The sequence below is a fragment of the Hemicordylus capensis genome, chromosome 1 (assembly GCF_027244095.1).
Source record: "Hemicordylus capensis ecotype Gifberg chromosome 1, rHemCap1.1.pri, whole genome shotgun sequence".
Lineage (NCBI taxonomy): Eukaryota > Metazoa > Chordata > Lepidosauria > Squamata > Cordylidae > Hemicordylus > Hemicordylus capensis.
Genome location: NC_069657.1, coordinates 366729789 through 366751198, shown reverse-complemented (window position 1 = coordinate 366751198; position 21410 = coordinate 366729789). Strand labels below are relative to the sequence as shown.

At 42.1% G+C, this 21410-nt stretch overlaps 1 protein-coding gene across 6 annotated transcripts in view; it reads right to left on the bottom strand.

Annotated features, from left to right (window-relative positions):
* ZDHHC14 (zinc finger DHHC-type palmitoyltransferase 14) overlaps window positions 1–16019 on the bottom strand; it is a 119571-nt gene extending 103552 nt beyond the window's left edge. For 2 of the 6 annotated variants that reach the window (XM_053293902.1, XM_053293922.1), the window contains exon 1: window positions 13368–16019. In XM_053293902.1, coding sequence (XP_053149877.1) covers window positions 13368–13621 — 254 coding nt within the window. In that variant the 5' untranslated portion in view covers window positions 13622–16019. Of the gene's footprint in view, window positions 1–4206; window positions 4291–7764; window positions 7781–13367 lie in introns of those variants that run through there. The other 4 variants (XM_053293912.1, XM_053293930.1, XM_053293945.1 and 1 more) reach the window with 3 other exon arrangements.
* Window positions 16020–21410: the final 5391 nt, after the last annotated feature.

The window sequence follows — 21410 nt, the reverse complement described above, 5'->3', positions numbered from 1 at the left end:
ACTACAATTTTGGAAAAAGGAGGGAGAAGAAGGAGTTCCCAGAGGCATCAATTCAGCTTTGGACCAATTAATAGTGGCCAGACAACTGCACCATATTTGGTTCAAATTGGTTAGACAGTCCTCAAGTTAGTGCACTTGCATCTCAAACATTCACGTGTCTGCCATCTTGGATCGGGGTGAATGACACTGGGATCGACTCACAGTATTCTCTATAGAGATAGTTTAGGATTTATCCCATCCTTGAGAGTCAAGATATTCAGGAGGCAACTGAGCCAGAATCAGGCCCTTAGGAAGATGTTTCATTGATTTAAGACCTCTGAGTTACAAGAGAGGCTACAGCTGACTCCCAAGTATTTAAACCTCTTCCTACTAGGGTGGGACTACCCTACTGAGAATAGAAATCATGAGCTAACACCCATGTGGGCAAGACATCAAAAGCTATAGTAAGTACATGCTACCTGTATTCTGAGAAATTCATTATAGGTTATATGTTATATTCATATGAGCACGGAACAACTAGAATGCCGATACATTTTTTGTTGTTGTTTTAAGGCATATTGGTTGATATGTTTTCTTTAGTACTAGCCGACCCCGCACAGAGCATCTGTGCGCTCTTTGGGGCCAGCGGTTACCTCTCTCCCCGCATTCTGCCCCAGTCTCCGCTTCCAGGCCCAGCCACCTCTCCTCCCCAGCGCCACTTCTGCCCCCCTGCCACTTTCTTTTCCCCTTCCTGGGCCTTGCCTCCACAGCTGGGCCACCACCATGGCAACCAATCTTCCTGGGTGGGCCTCAACCAATCAGGCTCGTCTGCCACCCAGCCAATCAGCTGAGCTCTGGGACGCACATTCCAAGGCACACACAGGAGAATTAATATAATAGATTATGTTCCTGTAGAGAAAGGAAGAATGGGCATATTTGAATGAAACTGTGTTAATTTTTATAGCCTATCAGCATACATGTTGAATAATTTTGTGCTGAGGGATTATATTGGTAGTTTATGTATATTATCAGCAGTGTTCCCTCTAACAGGGATTCCCAGATGTTGTTGACTACAACTCCCATAATCCCCAAGCAAAAGCTATTACAGCTGAAGATTCCAGGAGTTGTGGTCAACAACATCTGGGAATTCCTGTTAGAGGGAACACTGATTATCAGAAGCATTTGGGTATGTATTAGTGGAATATTTCATTTATTTAGATTACTTTTATATTATATATTATTATTATTATTATTATTTCTCGTAGAGAGAGTTTAGAAATCTCATTAACCAGGAAAAAAACACCTGGCTCCAAATGATGGCATATGCACTATATTGGGAAGTACAAATATTCCTTTATAGTAGCTATACCACTGAAGAAGGCCCTGTACAGGCTGAAATGTGTATGGCAATACTGGACAAGGAAGTACACTTCCTTTGTGTGATTTGTAGCTGATGTCAGTTTCCTACAAGATATGAAACTTGCATCTTTATTTCATTCAAAGATTATTAGACTCCTCATCAATTCATATTGGACATTTAAAAACCCAGAAAGACATCTTATGTAGGACTGAACTGCAAGTTGCAACGTTTGTGTAATCATTTTGGAGACTTTAGCAGTGAGGTTGATTTCAAATATTCACCATATAAGCATGCTTTTCTGTACTCATGTTTTTGACTGAGAGATATACTCTTATCTTTTATATATACATCATCTATATTGATGATTTAACTCTTTCTTAAATGCTTTTATTTTATTCTTTTACTTTGTGGTGCTCAGAGGTATTATATACTTCTACTTCCTATAGGCTCGATACTGTAGTTCTTTAAGGCCCATGCATACTTTTAAAGGATGCTTTTTTCAGGCTACTACATTGTGGTGCATTCCTTTTTGGACTATTTGTATATTTGGTTGAGCTCATTTAGGTCCCTTTTACAAATGGTCTTAACTCCTTCAAATCGCTCCCCCAATTTTGTTTCCATTTTTTACTCATAACCCCACCCTTTTTTGGTAATAATTTATTTAATTTATACATTGCCCTTCCTAAAGTGACTCAGGGTAGTTTACATTAAAACATGGAAAAACCTGAATAAAATAATTTTAAAAAACCTATCCTCACTATTGTGCCCAGTTAGATTAGAGAACTCTAGATTAAAAAGTAGGGGATGTATAAATACTACTGCCAATTTTATTTATATAGTATCCCCCAGCAGTTGGCACTCAGGGTATTTCACAAAACACAGTTAGTAATGAAATATTTCATTCAACCCATCAATCCACAAGTAGTCATTGGGAAAACAGATAATTGCCTAAACTAATAAGTAAATGTGTCACATTCTGAACATGCTGGAAGTGATGCAGGAATTCAGCTGGAAGTCCATACAATAAGGAATTAGAGAAATAAGACCTCATAGCTTAAGCAGGGCATGAGAAAGTTGCAGTAAAACTGACAAAGGCCTTAAACATATAAACCAGATGCTAAATGCTATATTTGGGGTCAACCTGGAATTTTGGTGTGCCCAACATTTTATTTTTATAAAATAAAATCCTTTATGGCCAGATGCAAAAATCAGACAATGCTGTTCTGTAACATTCAGGCAATTTGAGATACTCAGATCCAAAGTTTCAGCAACTGAGAAAGGTAGAAATGCTCATGTGGCAAATGAGCCACTTAAAAATCCTGCTCAGGCATCAATAAATGGTTAAAACTCATGGTAAATGACTAGGACATCTAGAAATAAGTGATTTTAATTCAACTAGAACACATTAAATGTGTGCATCTAAATTTCTTCTTCTTCATCCTCTTCTCCAGACAAGGTATATACTGTAGTGTGAGTGTGCCCATTAAAGCAGATGTCACTATTTCCCTAACGATGGCACAGAAATATATAAGGATACATTTTAGCTGTAGCTATACTATAGTGGCATTTTTGTCACTACAGCCAATGCTTCTGTTGAAACCCTGATTAGTCTCTAAAATGCAGATGTGCTGCATATCTACAGATATTTCTACAGATATGCAGATTCTTGCACATCCCACTCTTCCACCTATTTGCAGGGAGCACCTTCTCCCCTATTTGTACAGCCAATTTTGCTCCTTGGCTTTCTAGGAAGCTATTGGCAATGAAACACAAGAGTTCTATTGAGTTTCAATACTTGAGTGATGGTGGGTACATGGAGCCCCATTTCTAAAGCAGTATAATATAGGGGATTATACAAGTATTTATTGCTTATACAGTACAGAAATTAAGATTGGCACCTTACCCTGGAATTTCCATGCTCTTTAAAATGAGTTAAAATGGGAAGCCATCTTAACCTGCATCAAATACCAAAGGCTTTTGGATGACTGAATTTGCAGGCTTGTTGGGGGGAAAAAAAATCTGATTGGGCACAATTTTTATTTATTTATTTATTTGAAACATTTAATATTCCGCCCACTCCGAAGACTCCAGGCGGTGCACAAAAACATGCAAACAAGGCAACATTAAAAATGACATTCTAATTTAAAAACTAAAGCAACTAACAAAAAACAAATGAAGTAAACTACAGGCGGAAAAGCCTGGCGAAAAAGAAAAGTCTTCAATAGAGATTTGAAGATCAGTAAGGAAGGGGCTAGACGAATCTGAACAGGAAGAGAGTTCCAAAGAAGTGGGACAGCAACCGAAAAAGCCCTTTCACGAGTCCTAGAGCCCCAAACCTCTTGGAAATCAGGGACCAACAATGGTAAAGGGAAGCTTAATAGTAGCTGCTCTTACCCATGTTGGCTAAGAGGAGCCTCCATATTCATAGGCAATTTATCTTGGACGCAGAAAGTTCATATTCAAAATGTTGGGATTTGTGATTATTTAGCAAAGCAACAACTAAACTCTGCACTCTGTAACTGGTGTTGGAGATGAAGTTTCAGTGCATCGACCTTTTGCACCAACTATCCTAATGACCACTAGGGACAATGGACAAGGGAGCCAGCATGGTGTAGCGGTTAGAGTGCTGGACTAGGACCGGAGAGACCCGAGTTCAAATCCCCATTCAGCCATGAAACTAGCTGGGTGACTTTGGGCCAGTCACTTCTCCCTCAGCCTAACCTACATCACAGGGTTGTTGTGAAAGAGAAACTCAAGTATGTAGTACACCGCTCTGGGCTCCTTGGAGGAAGAGTGGGATATAAATGTAAAAATAATAATAATAAAATAATAATGGGCATACAGGTAGTTAGTGAGGGTCTCCTTACCTGTCTCTGCCTGCCTCTGCTCTATGACCCCTGCTTTGACTCCTCGGGTATTTCCTGTAGTGAGTCAGTCCTCTTCCTTTCCTCCTAGAGAGAAGATGGAGACATCTCTCTCCTCTACCTATTCATTATGTAGCTGATAGATAGGATAGGTCTCTCCTATCTCAAATGTATTTAACCAATAAATCAGTCTAGTTTAGGCTTTACAGTAATCTCCATGCGTGTTCCTTAAATAGCTGCAACAACTAAACTCTGCACTCTGTAACTAGAATTGTAGCTTCCTTGGCACTTTGCTAAATAATTCCAAACCCCAACACAAAGACCAGCAATCTGTGTGCCCTTGCCTTCTTACTATAGTCCCCTTATAAGTCCGTTTGTCACCTCGCCCTATCTTGTGTGCGCTGACAAGGCCCCTTGCTGCTGCCTCAGTCAAGGGAGAGCAGAAAAGCCCATAACGGGAAAGGGAGCAGGAAGTGCCAGAGTGCTCCTAGACTCTCCTTATCAAGCAGCAACATTCAGAACAGGAAGTCGCTTGCCAGGACTTGCCCCTCCCAACTCTGGCTTCAGAACCCTCAGTGGCCAAAATCAACATTAAACGTCCTTTGTGGATTTTATCCTGTTATTATGGAGACTTCAAAGACTAATAATTCAGGAAATACTGAATCGGTTTTTTCAAAATACCACAGGATTATGCTGCAGCATATACCTGAATTAAAACACACACATTTAAAATGACATTTTAAAAAGTGTTGCAAATACAGGAGATGGGATATTTAAACTGCTGTATGTCAGCCATTTTTCAATAGATCTGCACCAAATATGGAGGGGTGGCGTGTCTTGTCACCTACTTGATGTCTGCAAATGGTCAGGTAGATTCGACAGATGGTTTTGATTTTATGACAAATAGAATGTTCAGGGATTTTAATGGTAGAATATTGAAACAACTCCTCATCTTAACTATACTGGCACTAGTGTGCCACTACAATTTATTCATTTATTACATTTTTAGGCTGCCTTTTGTCTTTTGACTCCAAGTAGCACACAAAGAATAAGATTTCTCACCTCTGCTCTACTCTTCAGCATTTGTTATCTTCCTCTGTATCCTTTTCCTTTTGTTGAAAAGCAATATATACATATTTGTCCTATTTGTATTCTCTTCTTCCTGCGTGCCCCTACTTTCCCTGGCATGCTGTCTTCTCTGGTCCCTGATTCCTGCTTTCCTGGACCTATATATCTTCTACCCGCCACACAGGCCTGTCTACCTGTCCTGCTTCATCTGAGCAATGCCAATGACAGTCAGATGCTGCTGCTCAACCTACCTCTCTATGATTTACAACAGCTCAGCTGCCAGAAGCTTTATTACTACTACAAAATCCTTTTGTACCTTATTAAAAGCTTTTCACACCACATTCAAGGAATACAAAAATAATATAACCTCCTTATATTAGCAGGTTAATATAACTGGGACAAAATTCACACTGGGACAAAATTCACAAGCTAACTTCATCTTAAAAGTACCTTAAATTTCTTTTTTGCAAATGGGACTGAGGGAGTGGAAGAGCAAGATGTCCATGTCAAGAAAAATACTGTATAATTACATTCTTTGATTGGGTAAAAAAAGGGAAACTGTTCTGTTGTGGTTCATTTTGTTTGTTCTGTTGTTGTTTTTAAACACATCTGCAAGAACAATAAGAGTGCTACCAAATTGTAGAACCATTAGATGATGAACAAAGACATGGAAGCAACCACGGCAAATGTATAATGTATCTTCACTAATGTCCAAAGCAGAAGATACATAGATGCTTGTATAAATATGTGCTGTAAAATATTCACACAAGCATCTATCTTAATTATCATATTTCCATTATGACAAGGAGTAATTAAAATACACTTTCTGATGTGATCCTACATGAAGTTCAAGTGTAATCTAAAAATGTACAGTACTTATAGAACTGTAACTAAATTTCATCCCTAAAAATAATTCAAGAACTGAGTCTTGATAGCCTTTATAACAACTTAGGTACCATCACACCATAAATACCAGCACCTAGGAACTTTTCAGAGCAAATGGAGACAACATATTTATGATGGAATTAGGAAGTATAGCCAGAGACCTTTCAGCTAAAGAGGAATGAACCACAAGAAAACACCTTATTTGTCAGTTCTCTGTAAATATTTGGCTCCAAATAATCAAAGTTGAATAATTCACATAGCCCTACTGGCACAGTGTGGAGGTGAGCATTTCTAGTGTGTACCATTGCACGAGACCCGGATCCCTAACCAACTCCCTACCAGTTCCGAGGGCCCTTAAACAGCAGAAATCCCTGCTGAATTCCAGCACCATCTTGGAAGGTGCATGAGGAGCACTGGGAAGAGGAGTCCTTCCCAGCATTTTGCCCATAGAGTTCTATGGGGGCAGCAATGGAAAGGACTCCACTTCCAGCACTCCCCACAAACCTTCCAAGACAACACTGAAGTACAGCAGAGCCTTGTGCTCTTTAAGGGGCCCTCGGAACAGCAGAGGGGAGTTAGGCTCTGGAGCGCACACAAAGGTGCATGTTGGAAATGCTCACCTGCAGTGGTCCCTCTAATTTTCTTCATCTCTGTGTGGAATAAGTGTTGTTCTGGGTGACAGTATTAAGGCACTGTGTGCGCACATGCATTAAGAGTGGGGTCTTCCTAATTCAGGATCTAAAATTAACTGAGTGGACATCAGAAAACTTGTGAGCGTGCGCACGGCTTAGAGAGAACAGTGCTCACCTCCACTGTGACACTAGGTCTGTGTGGATTATTCAGTTCAGAGCTAAATATTTGCACAGGTCTGATGTTCATTATAGAACTCAGCAGTAGAGATGTGCACAAACCTGTTAAAAGGGCCTCCGATCTGGTTCAAGCAACCAGCTGCTTGGCTGGTTCAAAGGCAGTGGGGTCGCACTTTAAGGGCGGGCAAGGGTACACTTACCCCTCCCTCCACTCCCCCCCCCCCCCCCCGCTGGCGCTATTTTTTAAGGCTCCCTTGGGGCAGCAGCGTACTTCCCTGACGCCCTGCCCCCTCCTTGCCCCAAAGTACTCAGCATGTATGCACACGCCAGGCGCATGTGTGCGCTGTGTTTGTGCACATAGGGCAGGTGTGCATGAGCGTGACATGCCTGGCGAGCGCACGCACACCTGGTACTTCTGGGTACTGCTGGGCAAGGAGGGGACGGGGCGGCAGGGAGGTATGCCAAAGGAACCTTAAAAAATGGAGCACCGGTGGGGGGAAAGCACCCTCCCTCGCCCTTCGAACCACCCCCACCCGGTTCTGTGCATATTCCTTCTCAGCAGTCATGCAGCAATCCAAGTTTGTATCAATCCAAACTTGATTCTACATGAAAAGTAAAACAGGCCACTGTCAGCATGGAGGGGGCAGACCCGCCCCCTGCTCAGAATGAATAGCAAAAACAAACTTAAAAACAAACTGTGCATGCTTCTTAAATTCACACATGCATAATGCAAGCCATATCAGTGATGGCATCAGACTATGGAACATCAAGGAAGCATGCCAACCCCATCACCGCTCACCTTTTGGCATGTGGTGAAGGCTGTCTTACTCCAGCACACTTTTGCTTACATCACTCTTCCTGTTCCAGTTGTGTTAAACTGCTGGAGCATTACATTAACCTGAACAGACAGACATCTTGGGTACAAATCTATTATGGAAAAGTGGGGTATAAATAATACAAATACATACATACAGTATCTGGCTGCTCAGAAATTTGGCCAAAAATGCTCTACACATTAACTACACTTGCACTGTTGGAAGACAGTTGTGTTAAATACATGTGAACATGGGCCTATGTTCACATAGTGATCTCCTCTCTTGCAGCAGTGTCCCCAAGGAGGCATGTGCACTTAAGCACACACCCCAGCCACTCCCTATCACTGGGACAGGTCGCTGAGCTCCCCCTCCCCCAGGCCAGGGCTCCCCACACTGCTGCCAGCCACCTGTAGCCACAGCCAGCCGCCTCCTCTGGTGGCTTGCCCAGAAGCCTTCCATCACCCTCCTTCCATTGGCTGAGAGCCTAGCCAGTGGAAGGAGGTTATGGGCAAAGCTGGGCTGGCGGTGGCTGCAGGTAGCAGTGCCAAGAGCCCTGGCCGGACAGAGGGGAGAAGCTCGATGGCTCCTCCTGGACGCTCACAGCTCCTGGCCACAGGATACAATGGGCTCTTTGAACTCATCTGCCATATTACAGCTCCATTCCCAATTTTACAATCACCATATTTATGATAAAATATTATGAAAAAGAACAATGCTTAGCAAGACCTAATTTGCCTAATATGAAATTTAGATACAGTGTTATCCTAACTATACACACTCTCAATTCTCAGGAGAATTTCAAGCATTTCATACATATCCCCTGCTAACTGAGCAGAGGCACCTTTTCAAAGTGGTGATTCTCTTTATCTAGCAGGGGGAGAGCAACTGGCCCTATCCAACCACAGCATAGCATCCCTCCAGTGACTGAGGCTGGTGCCTTTCTTATGTTTCTTTTTAGATTGTGAGCCCTTTGGCAACAGAGAGCCATTTAATTTATTTATTATTTTATTTCTGTATGTAAACCACTTTGGGAACTTTGGTTGAAAAGCAAAGTTTTTCGTTGTATTGTATTGTACAGTATATAAGGAAAGGCAGTATTATAGTTGAACAGTTGGCTACATTTTGTATTAAAGAAATGAGACAAATAACTGACTACTTAATATTGGTACGTTTGTATAGCTAAGACTATCCCTGTTTTAAATGGTACATACACCATCCCTATAAAAATTACCAGCATGCACTTATTGCAAAAGTGGTTCTTGACTATGCCAAAGAGTATCCTGCATGCACAAAGATATTCTCACACGAGTGTATGAGACAGAAATCAATTTTATGTTGTGTTTGGATGAAAATCTGAATGCCATCAAACATCACTCAAAACTATACGGGCCACCTGTTACATTATATTAAACTGCTATTAGAAGAAGATTTTAAACTAATTCCAAACTGACCACATCCAAAAAAAAAAGTTTTCAAATAACACACAAAGCTAACGTAAGATTTTATTATTATGAAAGATTCCCAATATAATTAACTATTCATTAGCCTCTCTAAACACATGTATTATCCTGTTAACTGGGCAAAGAGGCACCTTTTAAAAGAGCAACCGTCCCCATCCAACTCCAGCATAGCAGCTTTCTCGTGGTGGCTGTTCCCTCTAAGGCATGCGCACATGCTTGCGCTCACAAGTTTTTTCATGTCCACTCAATTAATTTTAGATCCCTCTCAGGTTGAATCAAGAAGGCTCCACTCTGAATGCATGTGCTCACACAGTGCCTTGATACTGCCGCCCAGCACAAAACTCATTCCGCACACAGATGAAAAAAATTTGAGAGAGCAATGCTACCTTGTGTTTCTTTTTAGACTGTGGGCCCTTTGAGATAAGGAACAATCTTATTCTCCCCACCCCACCCCCATATAAGCTGTTGATCATTGGTTTTGGTTGAAAAACAAAATATATAAATATTAATACCAAGCATGGATGAACTGAGTCATTCATGAATGCATGGTATTATTATTTTGCTTTTAGGGATGTGCCAAAATGTGATTCAGCATTCGAATCACAAGCACATCCCTTTAAAACTGAGGACTTGTATAGCCCCTTTAACACAGAAGGGAGCAGGTTTATACCTGCTTCTCCTCCAATTGCCCTAATCCCAGCGCTCCCCCCAACTATGGCAATGCGCCAGTGGGACATCTCCCAGCTGCTCCTGCATGATGCCGGAATGCAAAGGGCCTCTACACATGCACAGTGGCCATTTGTTTTATAAATGTTTGCTTTTCAAATGTGTTGCTTTGTAGCTTTTCAAGCACCTCCTAAAGAAATGCAACATTTCAATGTATAAGTAAACTATCAGGCACTCACTTAGAAATGAGGGGTCAGCTAGAAGTAGAGCTATTTATTCTAGGGATGTGCACGAAGCTGTTTGGCGTTCTATTCTTAGAATGCCGAACAGGTTCAGAACCCCTGTGTTTGAACCGGTTTGAACACATGGGTGGCTTTAAGGACGAGGAAGGGTGCACTTACCCACTCGGCTGTGCTTCCCCCTCCGGCACACTGTGTATAAATAGTCCGGCAGGGCGGCAGCATACCTCCTTGCCACCCCGTTGTTTCACTGACCGGAAGTAACTGGAAGTGCCACACGCACATCGCAGGCAGGCGCACATCGCACACACACAGGATGTGTATGTGCGCACCCGCGGAGTGCGCCCGCGTGTACAGCACTCCCGGTCAGTGAAACAATGGGGCGGCAAGGAGGGGAGGGGAAATGCACCCTCCCCCATCCTTAAAGCCACCCCACCCCACCATCAGCTCGAAGGGAGCCAGTTCCATGCACGTCCCTAATATATTCTATTCTGTGCAAAGTATTCTTGCTACTCAAGGAAGAAGCAGCTGTACTAAAAAAAATCTATTACGTACAACACATTGAAAGGTGCACATTAGAATACTTGATGTGTGTGTTAAAAACAAAATCAATATTGTTAATAATAAACCAATATTATACTACATCAAGAAGGATAAAAAACAGCTAGAGAATAAAAGGGATCTTCCAGCAGTTGAATTATGAAAATACTGTGCATAATACTTACCCTCCTCCTTTGTGTTGCTGGGGTCTCCAGAAAACATCACCTGTCTACATGGACAAGGAATTCTCGGGCTACATCACAAAGCAAGTTTTCAACATGCAGTTGCAAAACATAACTGCATCCCAAGTACCTCTTACAGGTATACACACCAAAGAAGCAAGGTTAGCCATGGCTCCTCCTCAGGAAAAAGTAGTGAACACATTTGTGGAATCATGCATTGTATGAAGCAAACCTTAGCCACACCTCCTTGCTACCTTGGGTCATTCACAGATCACAAATATACAGTACAGAAACTTCGTATACTCAGCATCTGCATACTCAACAATAACAATTTGCCCATCGTTTACATAATTGCTTATCTAGAGATGAAAGAGACTACTTTTGCCAAGAATATTTCATTCACTTCAGCCTCTAGTTTACTCCTCGAATGTACAAAAGAAGTAGAAACTGAAGGACATTCGGCTCCCTCCCCTCCGCCTACAAATAAGGGACTGAGTAAACAAATGCTGTATTTTCAATGAGGTCTCAGACTTCATCAAAGGTTTTCTCCCATGGAAAAGCATATCCACAAGCAATATTATTTATTTATTTATTTAACTTATATACTGCCCAAACTTTCATCTCTGGGCGGTTAACAATGACATAAAAACAATTAAAACAAATATAAAAGGTTAAAACAGTTTAACAATTTAAAAACAGCATAAAACTAAAACCTACAAATTTAAAAAGCTGAAAAAGCTTTGGTGAAGAGTTGGGTCTTCAGACGTTTTTAAAAAATAGTCAGAGATGGGGAGGATCTTATCTCAGCAGGGAGCGCATTCCACAATCTCGGGGCAGCAATCAAGAAGGCCCGTCCCCGTGTGGTGTGGCCACCAGACGAGCTGGCGGTAACTGGAGACGGACCTCCACAAGTGACCTCAATGGGCGGTGGGGCACATAACGAAGAACACGTTATCTTAAATACCCAATAGAACTATATACTAATCATCGCTATAATTAAACTATAAATGACTACTTAAACTAGACAAGGAAACATTCGGACCATACATCAGAAATGAAGTTTGGAATTTTAACTCAGATAAACAAGTTGACACAGCATGCTTCCCCCTCAAAATACTTTGCATGCACCAAATAATTCATTCTTTTCCCCAAAGAATGACCATATCTACTATCTAGTTATCAAAGCAGCCATTGTTCCATTAAACTATCAGGATTAATGTAATTCCTTCACAGAGACCCAGAATGTGTTCCATTATCTGACACTTAAACCACTACAAAACAAGTTTAACACATTTTAAACTCGCCATAAACTAGCTAGCTTCCATGAACATAACTCAAGGGCATCAAAGTAAAATCAGGCATGAGGTATATAGGAAGCAAGAACGCATGGAAAGGAAGCACCAGCACCAATGGTCACATTCTATCTTATTTCATCACATTTATTTCCTATGTATACACACTTTTCTTCCTGTGTAGCTTTTAAAATATTTTTTTAAAGTACAGGATTTGTGCAGTTGTGCCCACAGATGCACCAATATCCAGAAGATGGGGGCAAAGACCTTGAGACTGGGTCAAGGTAGCACAACCTTGGCTACCCTGACCCAGTCTCAAGGTCTTGCACAACACTCTTAACTCTTCTAAGAGATAAACAAACAGTCTATGATGAAAAAGTGGATCTAAAAAAGGATTTTTCTGCATAAAGCAGGTGGGGAATTCTTAAAGAAAAGAAGTTGGAACAATAGCTGGTTAGACAGATATTATGAAATGCTTGCCTAGCCTAATCAGTTTGTATTTCTTGAAGTACAAACCTTCATGCAAATAAACCAGGAAGCAGGGTACTAAGCAATGACAGATCACAGGTTAAGGTGCAGATTGCACCGTTTCACTAACTATGTCCAGTAGAGGATTAATAAGCTGGTGCATAAATATCTTGATAAAGAGGAAGTGAAACTTCACCAGAGCAAAAGGAAAATGTGGCTCATTTTCCAGATATTGAGCAATGGTTAGATCTGACATGTGAAAGTTAGTTCTTTAATATCAGATGGGGGCCTTCAGTACTGACAATGTGATTTTCTAAAAATAATTCAGCTAGATGCAAGAGGTGTGCTTTTTTTAAAGACTCAATGAAGAAGGGTCACTTTTCTTGTACAGTACTCATTTTGCACCAAACTATGAAAAAAGTACAATGAAATGCTAGTTCTTTAGGAATTGGAAGCAATGGAATAACTAGTCTTTTCATGGATATGCAATCCAGGATGTTAGGCGCATTAGCACAGATATGTTAAGAATTTAAATTGCTAATGAAATTGAAGCTGCTATTCAACTTCAAATTCTTGCATATACTGTAAATACAGTAATATCAATCACATTGAAGTACAATTCACTTATATAAAATTTAAAATATCCAACCTTCAAAATGGGAATATAATTCTCTTTCAGAAAATTGTATAATTACACATATTGAAGGAAAGAAAGGAGGAAACACTTAAATGCCACTTACTCAAATGCAAAGAAGAGTCCACTGGTAACCAAGATAAGAACAAGTGTCAAATAGAAGACTCCAGTCTGGCGAGCCATCATGATCCTTCCACTGCAAAAGAATTTGTTTCTTCCAGGGAAAACCTCCCATTTTCTCTTGGGAGCTGCTTTCTTTTTCTTATGGGGAGACTCCATGGGCGAAGAGGAGCTGTGAGTGCTGATCTGACTGTATTCACAGTCTTTCATGGGCCCTCCTCCACCACCTCCAAGAGTCATCAAGGGAGAAAAAGGAGGGTAAATATCCCCCCCGCAAATAAGAATTGGGTAAAATAATGTCCCTGAAACCACAATTTGTTGTTTTATTAGAAGAAGTTTATCAGGGCATTATACAATACCCAATGAACCACCGAGTCAAAAGATGTCATTCCAGGAATGGTAAGTAGTCTTTCCCTTCTTCACAATTAATTAAAAAAAAAAAAAACCACAGTTCAAAACAATCCTTTAGAACTGCATAATCATACAAAACACAGGGATTAATGTAAAAATAGAAGTCAACTGCCACTTAATCATAAAACGGTTAAAGGATTTTGAAGCATTGTGCCATTTGTGAAGCTATTTCTTGGTCAAAATTTGAGGCAAGCAGTTTTCTAAATAAGTTCCTTTCAGAAAGGCTTGTTAAGATCCTTTACAGACCCTTTTACAAAAATAAAACAGCTTTATTAATTTTTCCAAACATATAAATCCTGATCCAAGCCCAGCTGCTGACAAACAATGGATAATATCCTACTTCTTCCTAGATTGTGTAACTCACTGTAAATGGTTTATTTTCTTCTTTTTGCTCTGAATGACAACCGAGATCATTAGTTCCTAGTGTCTCTCAGTACAGAAAGGAAAGCTTCCTAAGCATGAAAAACACATGCTCAGGACTTATCCATGAAACAGATATTATACATACAGATAAATGGAAAAGAGCATGTTTTGAGCCAGCCTTCATTTTATTTGCCCACAGGTATATCCTGTTTGTGTCCCTCCCCCTCTGTTTCGAAAAAGAAGTTGATTTCAGGGGACACAGATGCAAGGTGGCTGTTCAGAAACCATTCTGTATTACAGATCCCTGCTGTTGCCTCCACTTCCTTCCGTTACTTGTGGATTAGACTTTCAGACCTTTAAACAAGCAAATACAGGAGTTTCACTACTTCTTCGCTCTAGGAAATTCATTTCAGCTCCGAGGCAGGAATTATTTAGTCAGACGCTTGGAGACACCCAGGATCCGTCTCCCAATTCAGAGGATATCGGTTGGCATCTACCCTCTTCCGCTTCCTTCAAACTGTTGTCAGACTCCAAGCCCGGCCACACACGACCTCAGTCCCGGGGTTTCCTTTCCTACCGTTGCCTCCCGCTACACGCCGAGAAGAAGAGCAGAGGCGCTTCGAGGTTTCCTTGCTCTTTATCTACGTTTCTTATCCCCAGCAGAAGCAGCCACCTCTTCCTTTTCATCTCCAAGGGCAGCGTGGGAGAGAAACCACCACCCGAAGCACAACGACAATCGGAGCAGAAGCCACGCACGGCGGCAGCCTCCTCAGCCCCGCTCTCTCCCTCGCCTCCTTCCAATATCCACGCGCCCGCGTTCAAAAGCCGATGAAGGCTGCTGGGGGAGCAGGCAGGCAGGCAGGCAGGCAGGGCTGCCTCCTCCTCACACAGGCAGGCTCCCCGTTCCTTCCTCAGTCACCTCTTTTGCCGACGGGAAGCGGAGTCGCCGATTATCACCCCGGTTAGCGAGGAGAAGGGGAGAGGAGATTTCCTTCTCAAACCGTCCCCGATTTAAGAAGCCCACCGCGGAGGTCAGGAACGGATCACCCAGACCAGCAGCAGACGGAGGAGCAGCAGCCGCTGCCGCCGCCTCCTCCTCCGCCCCCTCCTCGGGATTTGTCTTTCAGTTTCATTGTCAGGCGGCGGCGGCGGCGGCAGCAGCGACGACAGCAGTAACTCTGCCCGTGAGCGTCCGCCTGGCAGGGCTCCTCCGGAAAGGAAGGGCGGCCGCCCAGGGTTGCCTGCGTGTCTCTCCCAAGCCGGTCTCCAGACAAAGCTTTGTCCGCCTTAATATTCCAGCTTTTCGCCTTTCACACTCTCTGCCTGGTCGGTCTCTCCTATTCCAGACCACGCAGCAGAAGCAGCAGCAAGAGGGGAGGTCGGGTCAGTCTCTCCGGGCGTCCACCCTGCATGCTCTCCACTCCAGCCCTCTTTTCGCAGCAGCCGGCGGCAATGTCTCCTGCAAACCCCAGGCGGCAGCAACGGGAGCCACCGCCTGATGTACTGCTGCCGCCACTGCTCCTGCTCTTCTTCTTCCTCCTCCTCTGGCTGCCAGCCACAGGCGCCAGCGTTAGCTTACCTCGAGGACTCAAGGTCCCGTTTCTCCTCTCAGCCGCGTCCCCCTCCCTCTCTCTTTCCCGCAGCCTTCTGGGAAATGTAGTCCATGGTTTTCTTTCGAGTGCACCAACTATATAGACATTTACAAAAACAGGGCCCGAGATCAGGGGAAATGAGGTTGGCATAGAAAGAAAAAGAACAGCAGCAGCAGCACAGAATCTGTCTATGTGGTCGCTAAGAGTCGACACAGACTTGACGGCACTTAATCCATCAATCAATCACAGGCCCCATAAGCGCCACATATACCCTCCTCTCCCTCGCCTCTGCTTTCCCCTGGAAGAAAGGCATTTCCTCTGAGCAGCGTTGAGTTGCGAGGGGATCTGAAGTGTGAGGTGAAATGGGGCAAAGGCGAGCAGAGCCATTAAACGGAAAATGAGAGGGAAGCAGAAAAGTAGAAAGCGGTAGCAGAGAGCTTTTAATCCTTGGTCTTCTTCGTGCCTTATAAACTATTGTTGTTCCAGAGTTGTTTTTTAAAGCAACAAGTTTGGGGCTTGTGAGGAATCGTGGCGGCAGGGATACAGGAATGGGAACTCCGGGCCTCCTGCCCCCGACTGTCGGACTCTGAGTACCGGTAGTTTCTTGAGCAGACTGCTGGGATCTGGGGCCAAAGAGAGTACTCCACGCAAAATACTTGGAGCTTTTAAATGTATAGGAGCAGGAGCAGGGATGTGGTTGCAAATTCACAGTCGCGCAGGCACTCTCCATGACAGTCCCCATGGCCAGGCGTGTAGCTAAAATTGAGTGGATGGGTTCAAATAACCTGGGCCCCCAGCTCCTGAGGGCCCCCCCAGCTCCTGAGGGCCCCCCCCAGCTCCACCCCTTCCTATTTTCTTCATTATCTCCTCCACTCCAAGTGGGCGCCAGGGAGAGGGGTGAACACAGGCCCCCTCTCCCCTAGCTACGTCCCTGCCCATGGCTATGCCCATCCCAAGAGCCAGGTACTGGCAGTCCATCCCTGCATGTCCCCCTCCACTACACCCCTGCTCAGGAACCAGGGGGATTAACCAGGGGATTGTGAGATGTCCAAATAGGGTTTGGGTATCTCACAACATTAATCCCCCTCCAGGGTACCATAAGCAGCTAGGAATGTGATCAGATCAGTCCCCGCCCCCTTTCCTCTTTCCCCAGCTTCAATAGATATCTTCTTTAGTATTTCCCTCTGTGCTTCCTGGAGAGCAATGAACATGCATACCCAAATCCATCAGACCGGTTTTGGATGTGTTTTATTTTTCTTTTGGTTTTTTTTGACAAATTATATTTTTGGCATACCAAGAAATTTATATTTTTGGCATATTTGGGAGGGTGATAGTCTTCTCCATCACATAGCTGAGAAAGTTTAAAAAAAAATTCCTTCTGAAAGTCATCACACTGCCTGTTATCTTCTAAGGCTTGCTTCATGATTCCAACTTGATGCAAATTCAAAGACTGATGTAAGCACTCAGTTGAAAGCAGTAGGATTTGCTTACAAGTAAATGTAAAGATTGGGGTGTAGGGGTACCAGGTTTGTTTGTTTAGTATATTTGTACAACTCAACTTAGTATATTTGTACAACCCCAAACTCACAAATCTTGCACTTTCAGAGGCAGATTATTTTAAAGCCAATTCAGAATGCTGAGATGAAGCCCACGTTACTATGTGAATGAGGTTATTACAATTTTTTAAAATATAGAAGACAGCACTGTCCATGCACATGGCATGTTTGTTATATGAGCCAAAAAAAAAAAAAAAAAAGACAGTCTCTGTCCTGAGGAACTTCCATTCTAAATGTCAGTGATGTCAAGGAAGAAAAAGGAGAGGGAAGAAAGATTAAGGAAGAAATGTCAATAAATTAAAGAGAGGGAAGATTAAAAAGGAATAAAACATAGGCTAGTGCAGTATACACACATACACATGTATATGGGGTACGTGTTACAATATTAATCACAAATATTTGAGAATGCCGGATAATGGGCTCCTCAGGTCGGATGGTACTCAACATGCTACTGAGGAAGAGCTGAGGAGGATCTCTCAGAGTACTGATGGTGTTTATGACATGGTTAGGCTAAAGCCTTTTGGATGTCTAATGGCTGATGTTGCCAAGCGGGAAAAGAAAATCCAAAGCTGCAAAGACAGAATTACAATGGGAACATAGAATGTAAGAAGCATGAATATGGGAAAGCTCAACACAATGAAAGATGAAATGAATTGATTACAGATTGACATCTTGGGCATCAGTGAATTAAAATGGACTGGGATGAGACACAATCATACCATTTACTACTCAGGACACAAAAAACAAAGAAGGAACGGTGTTGCTTTCATAGTCAGGAAGGATATAGCAATGACAGTACTTGGGTACAATGTGGTCAGTGACTGACTAATATCAATTAAATTTCGTGGACAACTCTTTAACATGATAGGTCTTCAAGTCTATGCTGCAACAACTGATGCAGAAGAAGAGGAAGTTGGTGAGTATTATGCTCAAGTTCAGTTTGAAATTGACAAAACATGCAAGCAAGATGTGCTGGTGGTGGTTGGAGACTGGAATGCCAAAGCTGGAAATGGTAAGGAGGAAAACAAAGTCAGACTGTATGGTCTAGGAAACAGAAATGAAGCAGGAGAATGATTTATCTGTTTCTGCCAAGTGATTGATCTCTTTATTGTTAACACATTCTTTAAAAAAACCAAAGTGCCACCTATACACATGGACATCACTAGATGGAGTACACAGAAATAAAATTGATTACAGTTGCCTACCCGCACAGAGCATCTGTGTGCTTTTTGGGGCAGGCTGTTCCCCTCCTGCCCCACTCTCTCTTGCCCTCCCTTCCCCTCCCTTCTGCCCCACTCACTCTGCCTTACACTCTCTTGCCTTCCCCCTCCTTCCTGCCTCACTCTCTTGCCCTCCTGCCCCCCTCCCTCTTGCCCCACACTTTCTTGCCCGGAGGCCAGCCGAGCCCGCCTCCTCAGGCTGTTTTGTGGCCCACCGATACTGCCTGCTGCCATTTTTTCTTGCCTGCAACTCTCACCCTTTGGCGGTGGAACTCTCACAACGTGTCGCGAGAATTCCGCCGCCAAATCCAGGACACGCATGCCGGCTAAGAGAATTAAATATATAGATTATTGGTGCAAGGAGGTGGAAGAGCTCAGTTATAACAGCAAAAACAAGTTATAACAGCAGTTATAGCTGCTGCACGATCCCCACCACACATTAAGGTCATCTGAGGAGGTCCGTCTTCAGTTACCACCAGCACATCTGGTGGCGACTCAGAGGTGGGCCTTCTCTGTAGCCGCTCCTGGGCTGTGGAATGCACTCCTGGCAGAAATCCATAATTTGAATTCATTATTAGACTTCAGGAGAGCCCTTAAAACCTATCTGTTTGGCCTGGCCTTTCAAGGTTTTTAAACTGTAAATGTTTGGCCTGGTTTTCCAGGGTTTTTAAAAAAAATGTTTTAATTGTTAATGGTTTTATGTTGTTTTCTGATTTTAACTGTTAATTGATTTTAGTTGTTTTTATTTTAATATAAACTGCCCTGAGACACTTCTGGAAGGGCGGTATAGAAATCAAATAAATGAATAAATACATGGCTAGGGGCTGATCGTGGAACAGATCATGAACTCCTCATGTGCAAATTCCAAGTCAAGCTAAAGTGGAAAAACAAAATCCAAAAGATAACTTTTGGATAAAGACTGCCAAAGATCAAGAAACAGAAGAAAGCAAAATGGATGTCAGAACAGATGGTGGAAATTGCCAAGAAGAGGAGAGAAGCCAAAGTCAAGAAAGAGAAAGAACTCAGGAAGGAACTTAATAGGGAATTTCAGAAAACTGTTAGAAGTGACAAGCAACAGTACTACAATGACATCTGTAAAAACTTTGAGGATGGAAACAGATACGAAAAAACAAAGTTTTCCAAAAGATGCCAAACGACAGTTGGTAACTGATTCAGAGAAGATCAATCAAAGATGGAAGGAATATACTGAAAATCTGTACAGCAAGGACGTCAACATCCAAGATACTCTAGAAGATATTCCCTACTTGCAAGAACCTCTAATATGGGAAGAGCTGAGGGGCCTGGGTTCTATGAACCCATCCCCTCAATTATAGCTACACCCCTGGTAGTGGCTGATGAAATGACACACTGACATTAAAAGCACTATTTTCACAAGTTCCTTCAAGCATACTTATTGCTCTAGTTCATAAAGAAATGTATTCCTAATGCCACCACATGCACATGCAGCCCATACTCAAAAGTATGGCCAGCCATGGTATATAGCAGCACAATGTATGCATATACAGTTCAGGAGTTCTTGTTTTGACATAATCCAGGGAAGGTGGAACATGTGGCTTAACTGAGCACCTTAAGTGAAAAGAAAAAAAGAAGTTACACATACTGTACTTGTGTGCTAGAGGCATCTTGTGGGCATCCTGTCCTTATATCCTGTTTCACACCAATGTTGTGAGTCTGAGAAGCAGAAAATGGCAGTGGCAGTAGAGCTTTGGAGGGCTTCAAGGGCAGAGACTGACAACTGTGGGCTGCTGAAGAAGAGAAGAAGGAGCAATAATCTAGCAGGGAGCTGACAGGAAAGTGAAACATGGAAGCTACAAAAACTGAATTTCTCAGCCAAAAAATTATCGACTTACTGTAATTATTATTTGAACAGTGCCACCATAATAAAGGATGGAATTTCACTGCATAATTTGCTTTGTGATTTTTGAAAACATTATAGCTCTCTGCAAATGTGAGATCCCACTCACTAACAATAATTGGTTAGTCACTGATCCTTTTAATATACTAATGTACTAGTATATCTTCATTATACTGATTTTATAGCAATAGTGTTTCAAGAGGGGGGAAAGTAGATGGGAAGAAATATAAGGTAACATTCCAATTTGCATCTTAATATTATTCATTTATTCTTCTATTGTGTGGAAAGCCATATAATATGGAGCATTAGCTTCTCATAAACAAATAGTCAAGAAATAAAATACTATTGTTTCCCACACAGAGAACATATTAGCTACCTATTCTTAAATGTGCCAGTTTGGGGAAAAGAAAATAACAGCTTAAACTATCTGAATTCTTAGGTTCAGGTCAGGCTGGTTATGATGAAGTAAAATAATTTATAGAAAATATTTTAATTAGTCCAAGAAGCTCTTCTATCATTACTCAATGTCAACCCAAGTGGTGATAAAATTAACTACAATATTTGTTTCCCCCCAGCTTATCTATAGATGGTTCAGTTACTATGGTAACAGGCATAAAGGTTACAGTCCCATGCACACTTACATGTGAGTAGTTCCTATTTAACTCAATAGGATTCCCAAGTAAACATATGTGAGTAGGCTGTTCAAATGCAAAGATTACATACTATTATGTTATATATAATAAGTTAATGGGGGAAATTTTGAAATCTCATTTACTACTAACTACTACAGAATGCTTCAGAATAACAGAGAACATTTAATAAATAAACATCAGTAAACAATTAGAACTTTAGTGGGGCAAAGTTTTTGTATGCTTGTTGCATCGCTGTGAACCTTTTCATTTCCCTTTTGCTAATCCATTTTCTGAAACTACACCTTGATGCTCTTTAAATATAAGATTTTTCATGTTTATATATTCGATTAGGAAGATGGTCACAGTAATGGATTTAATT